Source organism: Aquarana catesbeiana, linkage group LG01 (assembly GCF_042186555.1).
Source record: "Aquarana catesbeiana isolate 2022-GZ linkage group LG01, ASM4218655v1, whole genome shotgun sequence".
Taxonomy (NCBI): Eukaryota; Metazoa; Chordata; class Amphibia; order Anura; family Ranidae; genus Aquarana; species Aquarana catesbeiana.
Window position 1 is genome coordinate 224,750,861 of NC_133324.1, and position 21,470 is coordinate 224,772,330.

General features: G+C 46.1%; 1 protein-coding gene across 1 annotated transcript in view; it reads right to left on the reverse strand.

Annotated features, from left to right (window-relative positions):
* Positions 1-21,470, reverse strand: part of CCDC60 (coiled-coil domain containing 60) — a 339,745-nt gene that overhangs the window by 89,170 nt on the left and 229,105 nt on the right. Inside the window, exon 6 of the mRNA XM_073625478.1 lies at positions 13,010-13,123. Within this exon, the coding sequence (XP_073481579.1) occupies positions 13,010-13,123 (114 nt within the window). The remainder of the gene's footprint in view (positions 1-13,009; positions 13,124-21,470) is intronic.

Sequence of the window (21,470 nt, forward strand, 5' to 3'; positions counted from 1 at the left end):
TACTGGTCGCTGTCAACACCCCCTTTGATTTGACAGAAAAGAGGAGATGCCAAGACAATGGGGAGTTCTCCTTTTACCATCCAAGTTGAGAACCGATTACCTAGCTCATCGATCGAACTCTGATCAACCCTCGGACATTAATTGCAAGTATTCTTTCTTCCCAATTCTACCTTATTGCTTTGTGGCTGTATATTGTCTTTATCTTTTGAAACATCTTTTTTCTGTAAATGTTTTATTTGCATCAACTTTGACCTTTTCATAATAAACCCTTATGTTGAAAAGTGTTAACCTTGTCTCTAAAGCTCTTAATGCAAGCTATAAACGAACCTGCCTCTTGAAGGGCGCTACTGTTGTTGAGTAAGACTCTGAGCAGACCTGTCTGTGGTGGCAGTGTGTGTGGCAGACGCTTATTCTAAAATTATAATTGGTATTGCTCGGTCTTTTAAACGGGGGTGGTGGCAGTTAAAGGGTTAATTTGTTTATTAGCCCAGTGACAATCACTCTCAGGCTGCTCGCACCTAGATTGTGGTCCCACAAGCTGGAAAATCTGGGCTCAGCTGAGAGTGGCATTGTTATGTAAGTGACAGCGTGGTGTCAGGTTGGCCGGTCCTACGTTGCAAGTTAGCGAGGAGGGCAGGGATCTGACACCCGCGTTTGTCACAGGGATAACAAGCAGTACATGTCCCGGTGTCTCTCTCCCCTTACCGCCTCCTCCGTCGATATGAACAGCGGAGACCAGGAGAAAGCACAGCCCAGGACGGAGGGCGGGAGGAGGAGCTGGCCAAATATCCTTATTATGTTAAACCACTGGTGATTGGTTGCTAGCACACAGTATGGTCCTAAGCAACCAATCACCAGCTTGCTAATAAGAAAAGTCACTCTACCAGCTCCCGCCCCTCTCTCCAGAACTGTGCTGTCTCTCGGTCTCTGCTGTGGAAACAGGTAGGAGACTATGCTATGGGAGAGGATGTTGAGTTAATGCTATAGAACAAAGAGGGTCAGAAGACACCACTGTGTGTGTGTGTGTGTGTGTGTGTGTGTGTGTGTGTATGTATGTGAAGGGGGCAGAGGACATGGTTATGGGCAGGGTAACCCCCATAGCAGTGTCTTCTACCACCCTTCACGTCACCCCCCATCCCTGCTTTCTGACCGCAACGCACTCCTGATCCCTGCATTCTGACCACAACGTACTCCTGAACCCTGCATTCTGACCTCAATTCACTCCTGAACCCTGAATTCTGACCGCAACCCACTCCTGTACCCTGCATTCTAAAAGTAACTCACTCCTGAACCCTGCATTCTGACCGCAATGCACTCCCGAATCCTGCATTCTGACCACAACTCACTCCTGAACCCTGCATTCTGATCGCAATGCACTCCTGAACCTTGCATTCTGACCGCAACTCACTCCTGAAACCTGCATTCTGATCGCAATGCACTCCTGATCCCTGCATTCTGACCGCAACGCACTCCTGAACCCTGCATTCTGACCAAAACCCACTCCTGAACCCTGCATCCTGACCGCAACACACTCCTGATCCCTGCTTTCTGACCACAACGCACTCCTGAGCCCTGCATTCTGACAGCAACTTATTCCTGAACCCTGCATTCTGAACGCAACGCACTCCGGAACCCTGCATTCTGACCTCAATGCACTCCTGAACCCTGCATTCTGACCGCAATGCACTCCTGAACCCTGCATTTTGACCACAACGTACTCCTGAACCCTGCATTCTGACCGCAACTCAATCCTGAAACCTGCAATCTGACCGCAATGCACTCCAGAACCTTGCATTCTGACCGCAATGCACTCCTGAACCCTGCATTCTGATCGCAACGCACTCCTGAACCCTGCATTCTGACCGCAACACACTCCTGAACCCTGCATTCTGACCTCAATTCACTCCTGAACCGTGCATTCTGACCGCAACCCACTCCTGTACCCTGCATTCTAAAAGTAACTCACTCCTGAACCCTGCATTCTGACCGCAATGCACTCCCGAACCCTGCATTCTGACCACAACTCACTCCTGAACCCTGCATTCTGATCGCAATGCACTCCTGAACCTTGCATTCTGACCGCAACTCACTCCTGAAACCTGCATTCTGATCGCAATGCACTCCTGATCCCTGCATTCTGACCGCAACGCACTCCTGATCCCTGCATTCTGACCAAAACCCACTCCTGAACCCTGCATCCTGACCGCAACACACTCCTGATCCCTGCTTTCTGACCACAACGCACTCCTGAGCCCTGCATTCTGACAGCAACTTATTCCTGAACCCTGCATTCTGAACGCAACGCACTCCGGAACCCTGCATTCTGACCTCAATGCACTCCTAAACCCTGCATTCTGACCGCAATGCACTCCTGAACCCTGCATTTTGACCACAACGTACTCCTGAACCCTGCATTCTGACCGCAACTCACTCCTGAAACCTGCAATCTGACCGCAATGCACTCCAGAACCTTGCATTCTGACCGCAATGCACTCCTGAACCCTGCATTCTGATCGCAACGCACTCCTGAACCCTGCATTCTGACCGCAACACACTCCTGAACCCTGCATTTTGACCGCAATGCACTCCTGAGCCCTGCATTTTGACTGCAGCTCACTCCTGAACACTGAATTCTGACCGCAATGCACTCCTGAAACCTGCAATCTGACCTCAATGCACTCCTGATCCTTGCATTCTGACCACAACATACTCCTGAACCCTGCATTCTGACCGCAACTCACTCCCGAAACCCTGCATTCTGATCACAACTCACTCCTGAAACCCTGCATTCTGACCGCAATGCACTTCTGAACCCTGCATTCTGACCAGAACGTACTCCTCAACCCTGCATTCTGACCGCAACTCACTCCTGAAACCTGCAATCTGACTGCAATGTACTCCTGATCCCTGCATTCTGACTGCAACGCACTCCTGAACCCTGCATTCTGACCGCAACTCACTCCTGAAACCTGCATTCTGACCGCAACTCACTCTTGAACCCTGCATTCTGACCGCAACTCACTCTTGAACCCTGCATTCTGACCACAACGCACTCCTGATTCCTGCATTCTGACCGCAACCCACTCATGAACCGGGCATTCTGAACGCAACGCACTCCGGAACCCTGCATTCTGACCGCAATGCACTCCTGAAACCTGCATTTTGACCGCAATGCACTCCTGATCCCTGCATTCTGACCGCAACACACTCCTGAACCCAATGCAATTTCTGAACCCTGCATTCTGACCGCAACTCACTCCTGAACCCTGCATTCTGACCACAACGCACTCCTGATTCCTGCATTCTGACCACAACGCACTCCTGATTCCTGCATTCTGACCGCAACGCACTCCTGAACCCTGCATTCTGACCACAACTCACTCCGGAACCCTGCATTCTGACCACAATGCACTCCTGAACCCTGCATTCTGACCAGAACGTACTCCTGAACCCTGCATTCTGACCACAACTGTCTCCTGAAACCTGCAATCTGACTGCAACGCACTCCTGATCCCTGCAGTCTGCACTCCTGAACCCTGCATTCTGTCTGCAACACACTCCTGAACCCTTCATTCTGACCAAAATGCACTCCTGATCCCTGCATTCTGACCGCAACACACTCCTGAACCCTGCATTCTGACCACAACACACTCCTGAACCCTGCATTCTGACTGCAAGGCACTCCTGAACCCTGCATTCTAACCGCAACGCACTCCTGATTCCTGCATTCTGACCACAACGCATGCCTGAACCCTGCATTCTGACCACAACTCACTCTTGAACCCTGCATTCTAACCGCAATGCACTCCTGATTCCTGCATTCTGACCGCCACGCACTCCTGAACCCTGCATTCTGACCGCAACACACTCCCGATCCCTGCATTCTTACCACAACGCACTCCTGCACACTGCATTCTGACCGCAACGCACTCCTGAACCCTGCATCATGCCCGAAATGCATTCCTGAACCCTACATTCTGACTGCAACTCACTCCTGAACCCTGCATTCTGACCGAAATGCATTCCTGAACCCTGCATCCTGACCGCAACTCACTCCTGAACCCTGCATCATGCCCGAAATGCATTCCTGAACCCTGCATTCTGACTGCAACTCACTCCTGAATCCTGCATTCTGACTGCAATGCACTCCTGAATCCTGCATTCTGACCGCAACTCACTCCTGAACCCTGCATCCTGACCGCAACTCACTCCTGAACCCTGCATCCTGACCGCAACTCACTCCTGAACCCTGCATTCTGACCGAAATGCATTCCTGAACCCTGCATCTTGACCGCAACTCACTCCTGAAACCTGAAATCTGACCGCAATGCACTCCTGAACCCTGCATTCTGACCGCAACGCACTCCTGAACCCTGCATTCTGACCACAACGCACTCCTGATTCCTGCATTCTGACCACAACGCACTCCTGATTCCTGCATTCTGACCGCAACGCACTCCTCAACCCTGCATTCTGACCACAACGCACTCCGGAACCCTGCATTCTGACCACAATGCACTTCTGAACCCTGCATTCTGACCAGAACGTACTCCTCAACCCTGCATTCTGACCGCAACTCACTCCTGAAACCTGCAATCTGACTGCAATGTACTCCTGATCCCTGCATTCTGACCGCAACGCATTCCTGAACCCTGCATTCTGACCGCAACTCACTCCTGAAACCTGCATTCTGACCACAATGCACTCCTGATCCCTGCATTCTGACCACAACGCACTCCTGAACCCTGCATTCTGACCGCAACACACTCCTGAACCCTGCATTCTGACTGCAAGGCACTCCTGAACCCTGCATTCTGACCACAACTCACTCCTGAACCCTGCATTCTGACCGCAACTCACTCTTGAACCCTGCATGCTGACCGCAACTCACTCTTGAACCCTGCATTCTGACCACAACGCACTCCCGATTCCTGCATTCTGACCGCAACGCACTCATGAACCGGGCATTCTGAACGCAACGCACTCCGGAACTTTGCATTCTGACCGCAATGCACTCCTGAAACCTGCATTTTGACCGCAATGCACTCCTGATCCCTGCATTCTGACCGCAACGCACTCGTGAACCCAATGCAATTTCTGAACCCTGCATTCTGACCGCAACTCACTCCTGAACCCTGCATTCTGACCACAATGCACTCCTGATTCCTGCATTCTGACCACAACGCACTCCTGATTCCTGCATTCTGACCGCAACGCACTCCTGAACCCTGCATTCTGACCACAACTCACTCCGGAACCCTGCATTCTGACCACAATGCACTCCTGAACCCTGCATTCTGACCAGAACGTACTCCTGAACCCTGCATTCTGACCACAACTGTCTCTTGAAACCTGCAATCTGACTGCAACGCACTCCTGATCCCTGCAGTCTGCACTCCTGAACCCTGCATTCTGTCTGCAACACACTCCTGAACCCTGCATTCTGACCAAAATGCACTCCTGATCCCTGCATTCTGACCGCAACACATTCCTGAACCCTGCATTCTGACCACAACACACTCCTGAACCCTACATTCTGACTGCAAGGCACTCCTGAACCCTGCATTCTAACCGCAACGCACTCCTGATTCCTGCATTCTGACCGCAACGCACGCCTGAACCCTGCATTCTGACCGCAACTCACTCTTGAACCCTGCGTTCTAACCGCAATGCACTCCTGATTCCTGCATTCTGACCGCCACGCACTCCTGAACCCTGCATTCTGACCGCAACACACTCCCGATCCCTGCATTCTGACCGCAACGAACTCCTGATCCCTGCATTCTAACCACAACGCACTCCTGCACACTGCATTCTGACCGCAACGCACTCCTGAACCCTGCATCATGCCCAAAATGCATTCCTGAACCCTACATTCTGATTGCAACTCACTCCTGAACCCTGCATCCTGACCGCAACTCACTCCTGAACCCTGCATTCTTACCGAAATGCATTCCTGAACCCTGCATCCTGACTGCAACTCACTTCTGAACCCTGCATCATGCCCGAAATGCATTCCTGAACCCTGCATTCTGACTGCAATGCACTCCTGAATCCTGCATTCTGACCGCAACTCACTCCTGAACCCTGCATCCTGACCGCAACTCACTCCTGAACCCTGCATTCTGACCGAAATGCATTCCTGAACCCTGCATCCTGACCGCAACTCACTCCTGAACCCTGCATTCTGACCGAAATGCATTCCTGAACCCTGCATCCTGACCGCAACTCACTCCTGAACCCTGCATCATGCCCGAAATGCATTCCTGAACCCTGCATTCTGACTGCAACTCACTCCTGAATCCTGCATTCTGACTGCAATGCACTCCTGAATCCTGCATTCTGACCGCAACTCACTCCTGAACCCTGCATCCTGACCGCAACTCACTCCTGAACCCTGCATTCTGACCGAAAAGCATTCCTGAACCCTGCATCCTGACTGCAACTCCTGAACCCTGCATCATGCCCGAAATTCATTCCTGAACCCTGCATTCTGACTGCAACTCACTCCTGAATCCTACATTCTGACTGCAATGCACTCCTGAACCCTGCATTCTGACCACAACACACTCCTGAACCCTGCATTCTGAGTGCAGCACACTCCTAAATCCTGCATTCTGAGTGCAGCACACTCCTAAATCCTGCATTCTGAGTGCAACACACTCCTGATCTCTGCAACGTAACACTCTGGTGAACCCTGCATTCTCTGCATAACGCACTCCTAAACCCTGCACTCTCTTGTAATATTTATTTTTGTTCAGAGTAAAAAAAGGTGTTATTGTTTTTTTGGGGGGGCACTGTGCTTCTTTGACTTCATCAGTGTTTTTCAAGTCGATCTCCATCTATCGAAGATTGCCTACCCCTGCTATACACAATGCTCCAGACGCATACACATGTACTTGACAGTTTTGACAAGTGCAGTGTCAAGCACTGCACATGTCATGTCCCTCTTTAGATGCTTTCCACTGTGCTCAGGAAAAATTGATCAGGAGAGGTGCACTCTTCACTGCTGCTGATAGGATTAATGAACCTTAACGCCAGTGGGTAGAATAGTAGCGGGGGCATGCTCTTAAATGGTCCACATATAACTAACTACTACATGTCACATATGCTGGTGAGGCATAATCAAGGCTGGGGCACTCTATGTCAGGGATATGCAACTAGCGGACCTCCAGCTGTTGCAAAACTACAAGTCCCACCATGCTTCTGCCTCTGGATGTCATGGTTGTGGCTGTCAGAGTCTTGCTATGCCTCATGGGACTTGTAGTTCTGCAACAGCTGGAGGTCCGCTAATTGCATATCCCTGCTCTATGTCTTGCTTAATTAGATGTCTTGTCAAATGTCAAAAATGTATATTTCAGTAAAAGTAGCAAGAAAAGAAACAACGTAAAATAAAATGTTTCTTTACCAACAGCAAAAGGTTACTTTAAAAAATAATTGCTTAACAAGATAATTTATTGAACTATCTATCAAATTATACATTTGACTTAAACTATCATGCTTGAAATATAGTTGCATATTTCTTTATGGTAAAACTTTATTTTTTACCTTATAGATGTGTAGAATGGTACCTCACAGAGGAAGTAATAATTTACTTGACAGGTCTCCCCTTTTATCCCTATTAGCATTAAACAGCCAGTCCTAAATGTGTCTCTCGATGTATGGGTGTCCAACTGCTACAGAGGAACTGGAAATAAGTGTTTGATTGCTTCATCTTCACTAGCATAAACCCTTAATATCTAATAGCTATTTAGTAAATGTCACTGGAACACAACTCCTCTTTATTAACAGCAAGCCAGTTTCTTTATTAAAAGCGTCTTTGACTGATTATTTTGCTAAGCATCCACCGCACACAACACTGCCTATGCTCATTGGTATGGGCAACACATGGCTACTGCATTTTACTGCTTGGCATCTGAGGGACTTGGGCTACTTTCACACTGGGGAGTCAGGGGCATCGGCAGTAAAGCATCGGCGATTTACCGTCCTTTTAGTGGCGCTATTCGGCCACTAGCGGGGTGCTTTTAACCCCCGTTGGCGGCAGAAAAGGGGTTAAAACTGTCTGTGCAGCAGTGTATACACCACTCCTACAGTGCTGCAAAGATGCTGCTTGCAGGACTTTTTTTTACCGTCCTGCAGGCGCACCGCTCCAGTGTGAAAGCACTCAGGCTTTCACACTGGAGTGAGAGGAGAGGCCCTTTACAGGCACTATTTTTAGTGTTATAGCGCCTGTAAAGCGATTCAGTGTGAAAGCAGCCTAAGACAACCTCTCAAAAAAACCAACACACACTCTCCAACAGCAAATGTTTATATGCTATCTGGGTGTAGGTTTTTAAATTACCTATGGTCTTCAAACAAGTAAATAAACAACAAGTTAAAGCGGAATTTTACCCATATGAACTTGATAAAAAAAATAATGTTCTTTAGCAAGAAACATAAATTTCACATTAATAATTATGCTACCAAAATTAGTGTGTGCTGTAAATTGTCTCCAGCATTTCTCCTGTTTCTTCTTGCTGGAGGCTGCCATTTTGCTGAAGCCCAGAGCCCCTGAGCAGCAATAAATCATAAAGTGGACCTAAACCCATCAATTTAACAGTTTCCAAAAAGTTCCATTCCTGGAATGCTGGGATTGATAACTATCACATTTGCTTGTTTCCAAACTGTCAAAACATGAAATGGCTGGTGTCATAACTGATCACATGTGCAGCACCATGGCAGTTGCAGATCAAACCGAAGCAGCTTCCTTGGCTTTAATGTACAAGAGGATTTATTTCCGCTTTAAGGCCATCAGCATATCGGCCTCTTCAAATTCAGCAGTGCCTAAAAATGGAGAGCAACTGAGCATGTGCAGAGCAGGGAGAGAGAGTGTATTACTGGATTTTGAACAGTATAAGAACTTATTTTTAATGTTTTACATAGCTATACCTGCAAAAGGGGCCAGCCTGAAGTGATCTAGCAGGACTTCCTTTTCTCACTAAAGTTCCACTTTAAATTAGCTGACCCTGTTCTTTTCAGGCTTTGTGTTTTATTTTCCATACATTTTGAGGCCTATTTGGTGGGGCTTCTTCACTTTTAGCCTCCTCTCATTGTGGTCATTGAAACCTGTTGCACTGTAGAGTGATTGCTGCACCAAGTACGCTTTTAGACTATGTCATTTTTACCACATTTTATAGTAATGCCTGAATGCTCACAAGCTACAACTGAACAATTGTAAACGATGGTGAGCATTCATTAACCCACTGTTTCAGTTAGGCCTAGCCAACACTACAACAAACAAAAGGTCCCTCTCATTTGGACTAGAAGTGATTCTCTGTCTGACCCAACTTGTGGGTTATTCATATAAGGGAGTTCAGGGTTTTCCAAACCAGGGCTACTCTCCATCTGCATATCTATCTCTTTTGGGCAGTACTTAAATGGGGGGGGGGGGGGGGGCTAAAAACTTTCTGCACAGGAGCCATTGGGTTACTTTGTCTGTCACTGACTTTAATGGCTTCAATGGCTCCAATGGTCAACTTGTGTTGAAAAACTAGTAGTGCTAAAAAACAATGGTGTAACCAAATATTTAAAATGTCTGTTAACCCAATATTTCCTATTCCTCCTTCTCCTATGCGTATGTTGTACCTTGTATTTGTGTTAAAGGTATCCTGTTCTCTTTGTATTTCTTCTTTTATGTGAATATCTGGTGATTCTGCCAGTCCTCCTACTTTCCTGTTTCAAACTGACACCTCTAGGCATGGAAACACATCCTTCCAAGTACAGTTTTCTGGCTGTGCAAGTAGCACAGCTAGCCTGTCCTCCAATGGTCAAGACTTGTGCTGACACCCCCCTTGCACAGCTTTTTATAGGAAAAACAGTGTATTGCTCTTTCTCTGCCCCCCGCTGACATGCCTCCCTGCAGTCTCCATAAAACCATGTGCAAGAAACAATGAAGGGCCCCCCAACCCTGGCAGGGTCTCTTTCCTCCGAGTCCAGGGCCTTTAACCCTCATCTCTGCATCCTCAGCTGCACAGAATGAATGGACAGGAATGGCTCTGTACAGAGCTTCCCATTCATTCACAAACTGACACATGGTAAACACAGTTACTATGCTTCATTTTTGAATGGACGCACTGAGTGTGATACCGATCACTCACTATGTCCATTCAGAAAAGAAAGGGGCCAGATAGGGGGCACTGTGAAAGGAGGGGCAAGTGTAACAAGAAGGGGGTAGTATGAGGGAGGGCAGTGTGACAGGAGGGGGACAGTAGGACAGGGTTGGTAGTGTGACAGGGAAGCAGTATGATGGGGGTATTGTGACAGGAGGGTGGCAGTGTGACAAGGGGGCACTGTGATGGGGGGCAGTGTGATGGGGGAAGTGTGACAGGAGGGGGCAGTATGACAGGGGTATTGTGACAGGACGGGGGGAAATGTGACAGGTGAGGGGCAGTGTGACAAGGGAAGGGTATCTAGGAAGTGCGACAGGAGGGGGGAGTGTGATAAGAGGGGACACTGTGAAAGGAGGGGGCAGTGTGACAAGAAGGGGCAGTATGATGGGGCAGTGTGATAGGAGGGGGCAGTATGACAGGGGGGCAGAATTATAAGAGGGAGGCAGTATGACAGGGGGATACTAGCACAAGAGGGGGAAGTGTGACAGGAGAAGGGTACCTGGGAAGTGTGACAGGAGGTAAGCAGTGTAATATGAGGAGGACAGTGTGAAAGAAGGGGAGCAGTGTGGTAAGAGGGGGGCAGTGTGATGAGGGAGCACTGTGAAAGGAGGGGGGCAGTGTAAAAAAAGGGGAACAGTATGACAGGGGGTAGTGTGACAGGAAGGGGCAGTGTGACGAGGGATCAGAATGATGGAAGGGCAGTGTGACAGGAGGGGGGCAGTGTCACAGGTAGGGGGGCAGTGTCACAGGTGGGAGGACAGTGTGACAGGAGGGGGGGGAGTGTGACAGATGGGTGGCAGTGTGTCAGGTGGGAGGGCAGTGTGACAGGAGGTGGGGGGCAGTGTGACAGGTGGTGGGGCAGTATGTCAGGTGGGAGGGCAGTGTGACAGGTAGGAGGGAAGTGTGACAGGTAGGAGGGGGCAGTGTGACAGGAGGGGGGAGGGTGTGTGACAGGTGGTGGGGCAGTGTGACAAGTGAGGGGGCAGTGTGATAGGTGGTGGGGAAGTGTGACAGGTAAGGGGGCAGTATGACAATTGGGGGGCAGTGTGACTGGTGGGAGTGTGATAAGAGGGGGCATTGTTACAGTAGGACACACAGTATGCTCAGGTGCCAGGCTCAGGTGCCAGGCTTACCTTACAGGAGAAGCTTAGAGGCAAGAAGCAGCAGCCGTAGTCGGGGTAGTAACTCCTGTGGGAACTAGCGAGATGTTACTAGCTCAGTAAAGGCCCACTACAGGCAGGAACTCTCAGTCCCTTGACAAGTAGTGCAATGTGAGTGAAGAGCATGACATTCCACCTTCTGCTTCCGTGTGGCCACTGATCCCAGCTTCACTTGCTTGCAGAAAATGCTAGCCCACTTGGCTTCCACCAGCCATGCCTGGCTGATATTCCTCTCAGTCCTCCTGATCGACTTTCCACCCCAGTCCCGCTCAAGTGGCTCATACACATAGAGACCTCCCAGGGCAAGGTTAGCTGAAGACTTGGCACTCCATGATCTTCGAGAGAGGCCTGCTACTGATGGCAGTCTCTCCCATTGTCTGTCCCTGCACAGTGCTGATCTACCCACTGTCTCTCCTTGCTTTTTCCCGCAAAGGGTCCCTGAAAGGCCACCGATAGCCTCTTCATAGCACTGCTTCTCCATCTTCCACCCGAATCCCCTTGCTGAAATGGCCAATATCTATTTATAGGGTTATCTCAGTCCCCTGCCAGCCCACTTTTGGGGATTGGCTGAGGCCCCATAAATATTCATGGCAGCTCCTCCTGACCCCCGCCCTCTAGTTAAAGAAGGTTCTCCAACCTTCCAGACACCAGGGGGAGGAACCAGAGAGCTGCCAGGATGAGTCATCCAGCTCTGGCCTCTAGTAACCCTGACCAAGATTCAGTGACTCAGGTTATTCCTGGCCAGAAATATGTTTTACCTACTCTCAACTCTAGTAGCACACACTAGAGGGTGCTACACCTGCAAAGGTTTGTGATTGTTTTGATATACAGTTTTGAACCCCCTTTGACAAGCAACACTTCCATGGCTCATGCAGCACATGCTAACCCTGGAGTAGAGAAGCTAAACTTATTTATCTTCACTAAAAGTGGAGTAATTGTCCTAAAACTCTATGAGGCTGATTTACTAAAACTGGAGAGTGCAAAATCTGGTGCAGCTCTGCTCAGAAACCAATCAGCTTCCAGTTTTAGTGTGAAAGCTTAATTGAACAATTCGAAGTTAGAAGCTGATTGGCTATCATGCAAAGCTACACCAGATTTTGTACTCTCCATTTTTAGTAACTCAACCCCTATTAGTCTATTTATACAAGTGTTTATTTGTGCAGGTTACCTTTAGTGGCTCATAATACCATACCACCCAACTTTTTCAGATGGGAATGAGGGACACCTATTAGCTAAAAGTATGTAGGCATAGGGCAAACCCTCTGCAAGTAGACTTATACAAAAAAATATTAGTTAAGAAATGTTTAACACTGTGAAACATTTTTGAAAGCTAAAGAGTTCAACTTATATACAACTATATAGATCAGACCAAAATGAGGGACACACGAGGAGGGAAGAGGAACAGAGGGACATTCTAAATCGGGGACAGTTCCTTGAAATCAGGTACAGTTGAGACCTATGTAATATATATAATGCAGCTGTTGGGATATTGTGGACTTACAAGCCATGTAAATAGATAATTCTTGAATCAAAAACATGAATTATATTACAATTTATGCGGGAAAATATAGCATACACCAAGTTGATTTTTATTGTTTAACATATTCTATCTGACTCTACATCAGTGCCCTTGTAAAACCGCTTTGTGCATAGCCAGAACAAAGGATTTTTATAATAATAATAAAGTGTGATAAAACCTACGGGTCTGCTTCAAGGACTTGATTAGAAAGGAGACAGTTGTGCATAGGAGTGAATGGACGGCTCATTGATTTCTTCTGTTTTTTCTGTTGCTCTTCATGTTCTGTCAGAAAGAACCTGGAGGGAGAAATAAATTCATCCAAGTTAGTAAAAACACATGACTTGTAAATAAAGCACTAATATGTTTCATGATGCTGAATGGCAAGCAATGAAGAACAAATTGCATTCAAATATATTATAACCCCACCGCATGAATTCTGCATCAGGTGCCATAAGGTTTGGAAATATTACTTTAATGTCATTTCTTTAAGCAAATATTTCAAACCAAAAGCCCATTTACACAAATACCCTTAAGAAAAGACTGTAACATGAAGATATCAGCAAAACAAAAAAAAAAAAGACATAGTACATTTATAGAGTAAGCAATTCCCCACAGCAACAGTGCAGCAAACTTCCTAACAGCTTGTCTCCCCATCTGTCTACACAGCCCAGTGCATAAAGGTGATAAAAGCAGCAGAATACAACCTGCTAAATTAGGAGCATTAGCAGTGAGTGAACTTGGAGAGGTATGGGGATTCAGCTGAAATTCACACATTGCCCATAAATGAAATACTCTGGAGACTTAATATAGGAATTCCTGTTTTTTACCCCTCTCATATTTTCTGGCTCATTAGCTCAAATATTTTCTGATTTGATGCAGTACGGAGTACATGGTGCATCTCTGTATTGAATATCAGGGTTATATTAACCATAAGTCATATGTGGGCCAGTGTCTAGGGAATCAAAGCAAGGGGAAGCCAGCACCAAAGTTTAAAATGTACAAATGTACTCTGGGATTTAATGTAAACGTGCAATTCTAAATGATAGCTTCCTAGTTTATGTGTATGTTTACCCTAACAACGAACTTACTGTATTTGATTCCTTTTGCTCTGTTAAATACACCAATGAAAGCCTTTTGTTATATCTGTTTTATAAGGGCAAAAACACTGTTGATCTTGCCAGAAATTCAGAGCTGCCCTATGTTCTCTGCACTTCTCTTGCATGATCTCAAAGGAACTATTTAGTCCTGTCAGTTTTTATCTGAGGACTACAATACAATTTGTAGAGATGGGCTCAGGAGTGTTCGAGATCTTAAGCCTCGTACACACGGTCTGATTGTTGGACGACCGAGCGTCTGATTTTTGTCAAAAGAGCGTGTGCAGGATTATGTCTAGCATACTAACTATCCGCAAATTGTCTTTTGACAAACACGAATGTAGTGATGTACTACGACAGTATAAAGTGGAAGTTCATTTTTCAAGCGTCACCCTTTGGGCTCCTTCTGCTAATTTTAAGTTAGTAGAAGTTTGGTGAGCGTTGATGGGCGATTTTCAGATCGTACAAAACAAATGCCTTTTAAAATGCATTTGGCATAACTACATACAAAGCAGCTTCATTATTATCACATTAAAGAAGATGGGAATTTTGACATTTCATCAATTGCCGCATCACGAATGTTAATTCTAGATTACGAACAGTAGTTTACAAGACTGAATTCTTCCCAGTCGTTCCTTGATTCCGAGCATGCATGTTTGTACTTTCGACTTTTGTGTGTCGGATTTCTCGTTGAGTTCACATCAGACAAAAAGGTTATAGCCTGCACATCCAGCTTTTGTCTGATGTAAAAGTCAAATCATCTGTCGAATGCACCGTACTAACGATCCGAAAATCCGCAGACAGCTCGTCTTCAGACTTTTCCCTTCTGTCTTTCGTACCATGTGTACGAGGCCTTACTCCCAACCCACCCACCTGATCTCACCAGAAAGCCGACACTGCACACCGCAAATCACAGGCATTGAGACATTTCCTGATCTGTGCAGCTGCGGACCAAGAAATGACTCGCTGCCTGTGATTAGCGGTATGCAGTGTCCGCTTCCTGGCCGGAATCGGGCGGGTGGGATGCCAAACATGCCCAAGCCCATTCCTAACAATTAGTTACTATGCTTTGCAGATGAAGACAGTGTGGTTAAGTAGTTTAGCAAAAGAAAACTAGGAAGATCTGAAACCACTCGTTCCACAAAAAAAGTTTTAGGAATTCAGAACAACCCTAATCACTGATTTCTGGCGGTAGTTCCCTTAAGGACTACCTGCACTTACTGTAATACAGGCAAGCATTTGCGCAAATAGAGCTGTGACAGGGTCATCAATGCTCAGAGTGAAAATGCCAAACTGTGCCCCCTCCAGCAGGAGTAGGGAGTGGGGTTAATAGTGATGCATATAGCACGCCACTCTGAAACATATGTAACATATGCATTTAATAGCGTCCACATTCTATTCTGCAGTAAAATATAGGGTTAATTGTGATGTAGAAAGAAATGCTCTGGTATCGATGTGAGAAAATATTCCATATTGGTGGCGTCACTTGAAGGAAGAAATGCACCGGTTTTAGTGGTGATACAAAATGAAAAAATATCCCTGCGTCTGTGGTGTCATTGTAAGGAAAAATGCCCCTGGGTCCATGTCACTGGAAGGAAAAATTCCCCTGCGTCAGTGATGTCCCTGGATAGAAAAAAATTGCCTCTGTGAGGGTGTTGTCACTGGAAGGAAAAATGCCCAGCATTGGTGATGTCACTGGAAGGAAAAAAAACCCTCACTGCTGCTGTTACGGGAAGAAAAAAAGCCCCAGCATTGGTGGTGTCAATAAAAAGAAAAATAGCTCTTGCATTGTCCATAAAGACATGGATGAGCGAGTTTGGGGTGGAGGAACTTGGTTGGCCTGCACAGAATCCTGACCTCGATAGAACACCTATGGAAAGAACTAGAGTGGAGACTGTAAGTCAGAACTTCTCGTCCACATCAATGCCTGACCTGAGAAATGCGCTTCTGGAAGAATGGTCAAACATTCCCATAGACGCACTCCTAAACCTTGTGGACAGCCTTCCTAGAAGAGTTGAAGCTGTTATAGATGCAAAGGGTGGACCAACTCAATATTGAACCCTAGGGACTAAGACTGGGATGCCATTAAAGTTCATGTGCGTGTAAAGACAGGCATCCCAATACTTTTGGTAATATAGTGTACTTAAAAAACTGATAATTCAGTCATAATTTATAATTACTTACAGAACAATTTTCTGAATTCTCAAGGTTCTGTGTAAGGATAAAAGTAAATTGCTTAATGCCAGCTAGCATGTTCCCTAGAAGCGAGGATGTTACAAAATGTTTAACTGGCTGTAAAATTTAGCTAATGAAATTTGCAAAAAAGATAGGTGTAAAATGACTGGGCTGAAATTGCAGTGCACAGAACTGCATGTGAATAACACAAGAATGCTGTTCTAGTGTGAATTGGCCCTTCCAAGAACCTCAGTCCCTCTGACACACCAGGCTAAGTGTACAAACATGCTATATAAAAAGAAATCACTGAAAGTAATATTTAGTACCCAGTAGTAGTTCTACAGTATATCAAAGAAAACAGGAACCAAACCGACAGTAAAGGCATATATTGTCACCCCATATGGTTGGTAACTGGGCAAGCATAAATTGGATTAACAATGATAACACAATTTAGCAAGAAAAGCGATTTACAGTAAGGACCAGACATTAGATGACATTTGGCGTCCAGATCAGTATAAAAAGTAGCAAGGCCTCCATTCCATACTTGGGTGTGAATCTGGCCCCCAGTATCAACCAATTATATAAGACCAATTACCCCCCTCTATGTAAGAAGTTAGGTGGGGATCTGCCTCAATGGGTTCGATATGATTTATCCTGGCTGGGTCGGATTAATTCCATAAAAATTACTCTCTTACCATGTATACTTTATTTATTTCACTCAGTGCCCACCCCAATAGCGAGATCTCACCTGAAAGATTTCCAATCTAAAATTATTTGTTTCATCTGCGCAAATAAGGGCCATTGTTGCCCCAAAAGTGTGTTTTTTAGGTTGCATTCTCAAGGGGTTTATGGTGGTATTATCAAGCAGCACAATTGGCACAGAATTCTATTGTTTACTCTCTAGACCCCAAACCAGACTGGGTTCATATGGAGAGACAAGCTGTTCCCTGTCAACTATAGACTTTTTACTTTGGAGCCCCCCTAAATGATGACCTCTGATTTTAGAACCTGTTCTCTTGCATTCTTTGACTTGATGTGACACTACACAAACAATCCTCATTCCTTTCAGAGCTTAGCCCACCTTTTTCATAATTTCCCCCAGGTTTAAACATCAAATCATTTCAGTGGTGGTTAAATAAAGGACTGGTTAGGATAGGCCACTTTTTCACCCCATTGGGCCTCTCTCTGTGGGTTTTTTTGTTAGCAAGCTAGAAACTCCCCAGTCAGAAAGATTTAGATTGTGTCAAATTTTAAATTTCTTACACTCCCACAGGGCTAAAAAAATCGGACCCCATTTACACAATTTACTTTTCTTTAGCCAAAGCCATGAAGAAGCTTACCTAAGCGCTGGGTTAGGAACAGGATCTGAAGGAAGAATGGGAATTAGATGGCATCAATGTTTTTATTTATCCATTAAAAGGGTCCTAAATGTCTCCCTAATTGAGGCTAACGTTAAAATTTTCACACAATGGTATCAGGCTCCTTTACACTTAGCAAAAATATACCCAGATCCCCCCCCCCCCCCACTGTTTCTGAGGTTGAAATCACCTGGGCTCCCTCTTTCATACTTGGTGGTTGTGTCCTCATATTTGAGGAATCTGGAACAAAATCTTTCATATGCTGCGCAGGGTCACAGGGATTGTGACCCCTAAAACTCCTCAGATTGCTTTACTGAACTAAAGGGTAGCTAGCACCCCCAAAAGCATGCAGATGTATATCTTTTTTTTTCCCCCTGGGCAATAAAATTTAAATTGCACGAGCCTGGAAGCAGCCCTCCGTGTCCTTTGCAGCAGCCAAATGGAAGATTTCTTGGATAATGATTCAAGAAAAGTCTGTGAGCATTCTACAAGACATCGTTCAGAAGTTTGAACATATATGGGAGCCTGGGCCCTATACATGAAAGTCCCTCTGTGACTCTTTTCTGTGCTCCTATGTTTTATTCCTCCCGTCAGTGAATGATTTCTATTTGCCTTGGCTCTCACTTTTACCCTCCTTTCTGACTCCTTCTCTTCTCCTCTCTTTCATTTTTTAGGGTTCTCTTTAACATTTTGTAGTCTAACATCTTGCTTAAAATGGGATATGATCCTCTTACATTGGCACTGGTTTGTGGCTTGAGATCATGATGGGGTCCTGTGGCTATAGTTACTGTATATCAGCTAATGTAAGCTTTTGGACTGTTTCTCCTTTTGTCCAGGGACTTACATTTTGAGTGGAACATAATCTCTTCTTAGGTACATGATACACCTTTGAAGGTCTTCCCAAACTCTCCTGTGTAGAGAGTGGGAGCTGGTGGGAGGGTTTCAGGGGGTGTAGGATGACCATCGGTTGTTATATTCTGTTATTCTCTTATTTGTTACCAATAGATTTTCAATTTGTATACATTTGCAGATGTATACCTAATCTTTACTTGTACTGTATGTCCATTTTTCTATTGGAAAACTATAATAAAGATTGAAAGGAAAAAAAAAGTAGCAAGGCCACCTCAAGTGCAGAAGTGAGCAGTAGTAAAGTTTAATCTACCTGTAACTATACTGCCAGAGTGCATTTATGGTGTTGATGAAATTTCTAGACCGACTGGGTATACACTATGCAAAAGAAAAGGGGAATGGTAGAAGAGAGAGCAGGGAAACAAATGGGACTTGCTGAATAAATATTATGGGAGTGTCAATTCTTTGAGATGTTCTTCTGCTGGCTAACGTTGGGGCCCTATAAGAGAGTCTTTGCACTTAACGACAGTCTCAGTTAACCTGTATGCAATATAGGTACAGTATAATCTCAGCACTTGTGCAAGATAGATGTGGTTCAGATGTGGTAAAGATTTGGTATCGGTGAAGTCTTGGTTTGTTATAAGTGCAATATGGAATGCAGTATGGGTGTGGTATGGATTGGGCATTCTTGGTGCCCTGCATTCAGTGGCTAAGTCCCTGCTGGTAGTATCTGCAATGGTTGAATAGCCCTCTCAACAGTTTCCAGGATGATGTGGTGACCCTTATGCTGTAGAAGTGTGGACCCCTCGGTTTCTACCCGAAAGCCTCCGGTGATCAGTGTTGGGAAGTAGGGGGTCAGTCTCCCTGCGGCAGTGGTACTGGTGCTGTGATGTTGACAGTGCTGTGCTGCCCTTGGGTGCCTTACTCCCAGTCTCAGGCTTGAATCACTACTGGTAGGGTCTACCGCTGGCAGGCGAATATCCAGACAGAGCGCCAAGAGGAAGAACTTTCCTGGACAGTTTAATAATATGCATCTCTCCACTCCTCCTATTGCACAGTACATATTGGGATCTGTAGCATAAGGAGTTCATTGGTCCCATTATATGGCTGCCGTCACAGACTACAACTCCCAGGATTCTCAGTGCTCTGCATAGAAGTCTATGTGCATGCTTGGCTTCAGCTCTCCCCCTGCTGGCCAGAGGAGAATGGTGCAGCATAACATCAGTATCTCAGTGGAGGGAGAGGATAAAAAAGACAGTGGGGTTGATTTACTAAAGCTGGAGAGTGCAAATTCAGGCTCACTTCTGCAGAGAAACCAATCAGCTTCCAGGTTTTATTGCCAAAGTTTGATTGAACAAGCTGAGGTTAGAAGGTGATTGGCTACCTTGCACAGCTGCACCAGATTCTGAGTGCTCCAGCATTAGTAAATCTACCCCAGTGTCTCCTTTTCCATATTATTCTAGCCCAGAATCTGGCTACATAGGAAAGCATGCCAATATGCACAAAATACCTGTCACGAGCTGAGGCATAGTTTTTCTTAAATGCCTCTTTCCTTAACTTTTTGTGCTTCTTTTCACTTCTCTTGTCTGGTTACTCCTAAACAGCTGAAGGCAAATCCAGCACTATTAGCAAAACTAGGGGATTGGAGTTTTGGAATCTGCAAGGAAGTATTACAAGACTAAGGTAATGCACAGTCATCAAGCACCTTGTTTCTAGACTATACGTATTATTACATGGAAAATATATAGGCTAGATACATGGTATTTTCTCTTTCCTGGCTCACCTCATGTCAGCAATAGTGGGTCAACTCCGCCCCCTTGACCCTCGAGGACTACCTTCTACCTCAGAATAAAAGACAGAGACCCCTATCCTCAGATGTTCTTTTTCTGGTCCTGCTCCAGGACACCTGTAGCTTACCTCAGATGAATGAAGGAATGGATGGTCTCAGATTTCCTCCCTACCAAGGTTCCCACCGGGGTTCAGCCTCTCCCTGGCTTGGAAGTTCCGGATGTTGGCTGTAAATCTCCCTGATTCCAGAAGCCCCTTAGTGCCAGGGCGCGGGTAAAATGGCTAAAAGAGCCATATATTTCATGCAGCTGTTGGTGCGGGTGTTTGTTCCCTTCCTCCTCCTCAGCATGCTTTGGAGGCACTGAAGTCTGCAAAAAGGTAGGGGAGGCAACATGGGATCAGTTATTAAAAGAGTGCTACTTTCTTTCACTGTTCTAATATTGTGATATTGCTTGTTTCAGGAATTCTAGTCCCAAACACAAGCATGCAAAGAAACCAAAATTCCTCCATCATTCCTCCTCTCCGGATTACAGAAGAAACCACTCTTCTAGTTCCCATTCTCGCCATGAGACAGGCTGATCCCCAGTTATTCAGCACAGCTCATTATATATCAAGTCTTTTTCTCCAAGTCCAAGTGGGATGGGCTGTCCAGCTCAGGATCTTTGTTGGGCGTGCTCATCAGCACGCCCAACACCTTACCCGGATAAGAATAATCTGTGCTAAATGTGCGAAGGAGATTTCAACTGATAGAGAGGCTGATTCCGAGAGAGTTAAATCCTATATCGAACAGGCTTCTAGAGAATCCATGCATCAATTTTCTTTTTCCCTTTGGAAAAATCTTCTACACGCCGGAAAGGTCACTCTTCAGAGGTGGGTGGAATCACCTTATATTCGACCAATTGATCCTTCTCACTTGGAGTATCCGACGAGTGGACTTCAAGGAAGAATCTTTCACGAGGCATGCCTCTCAGCACGGGAGATTGGATTATTATTACTACGGATGCCAGTCTCCGGGGTAAGAGGACTCACTGTCAGGGACAAAGAGTTTAAGCAGAGTGGAAGAATCCATCTGTATGCCATTCAAATTTGCCTGGAGCTGAAAGCAGCTCACTGTTAGGTACCTGGTAGTTGAGCCCGACTGGTGGAAGGAGACCTCTCTTAAGGGCTGGTTCAGGAGCCACTGGAGTGGGAACAGTGGTCTCTTGAGCACAGTGGGTAGGAGTGCCTGATGCGGGTTCTTGCTGTGGTCAACACAGGAACTGGAGAAGACGTCCCTCCGGGATGGCTGGGCTGCGGATGCTGACAGACAGAAGCGGATCCGTAAGCAGACAGGTGGATGATATGGCAGCAGCAGAACCAGGAGCTGGAAGAGCAGGCTG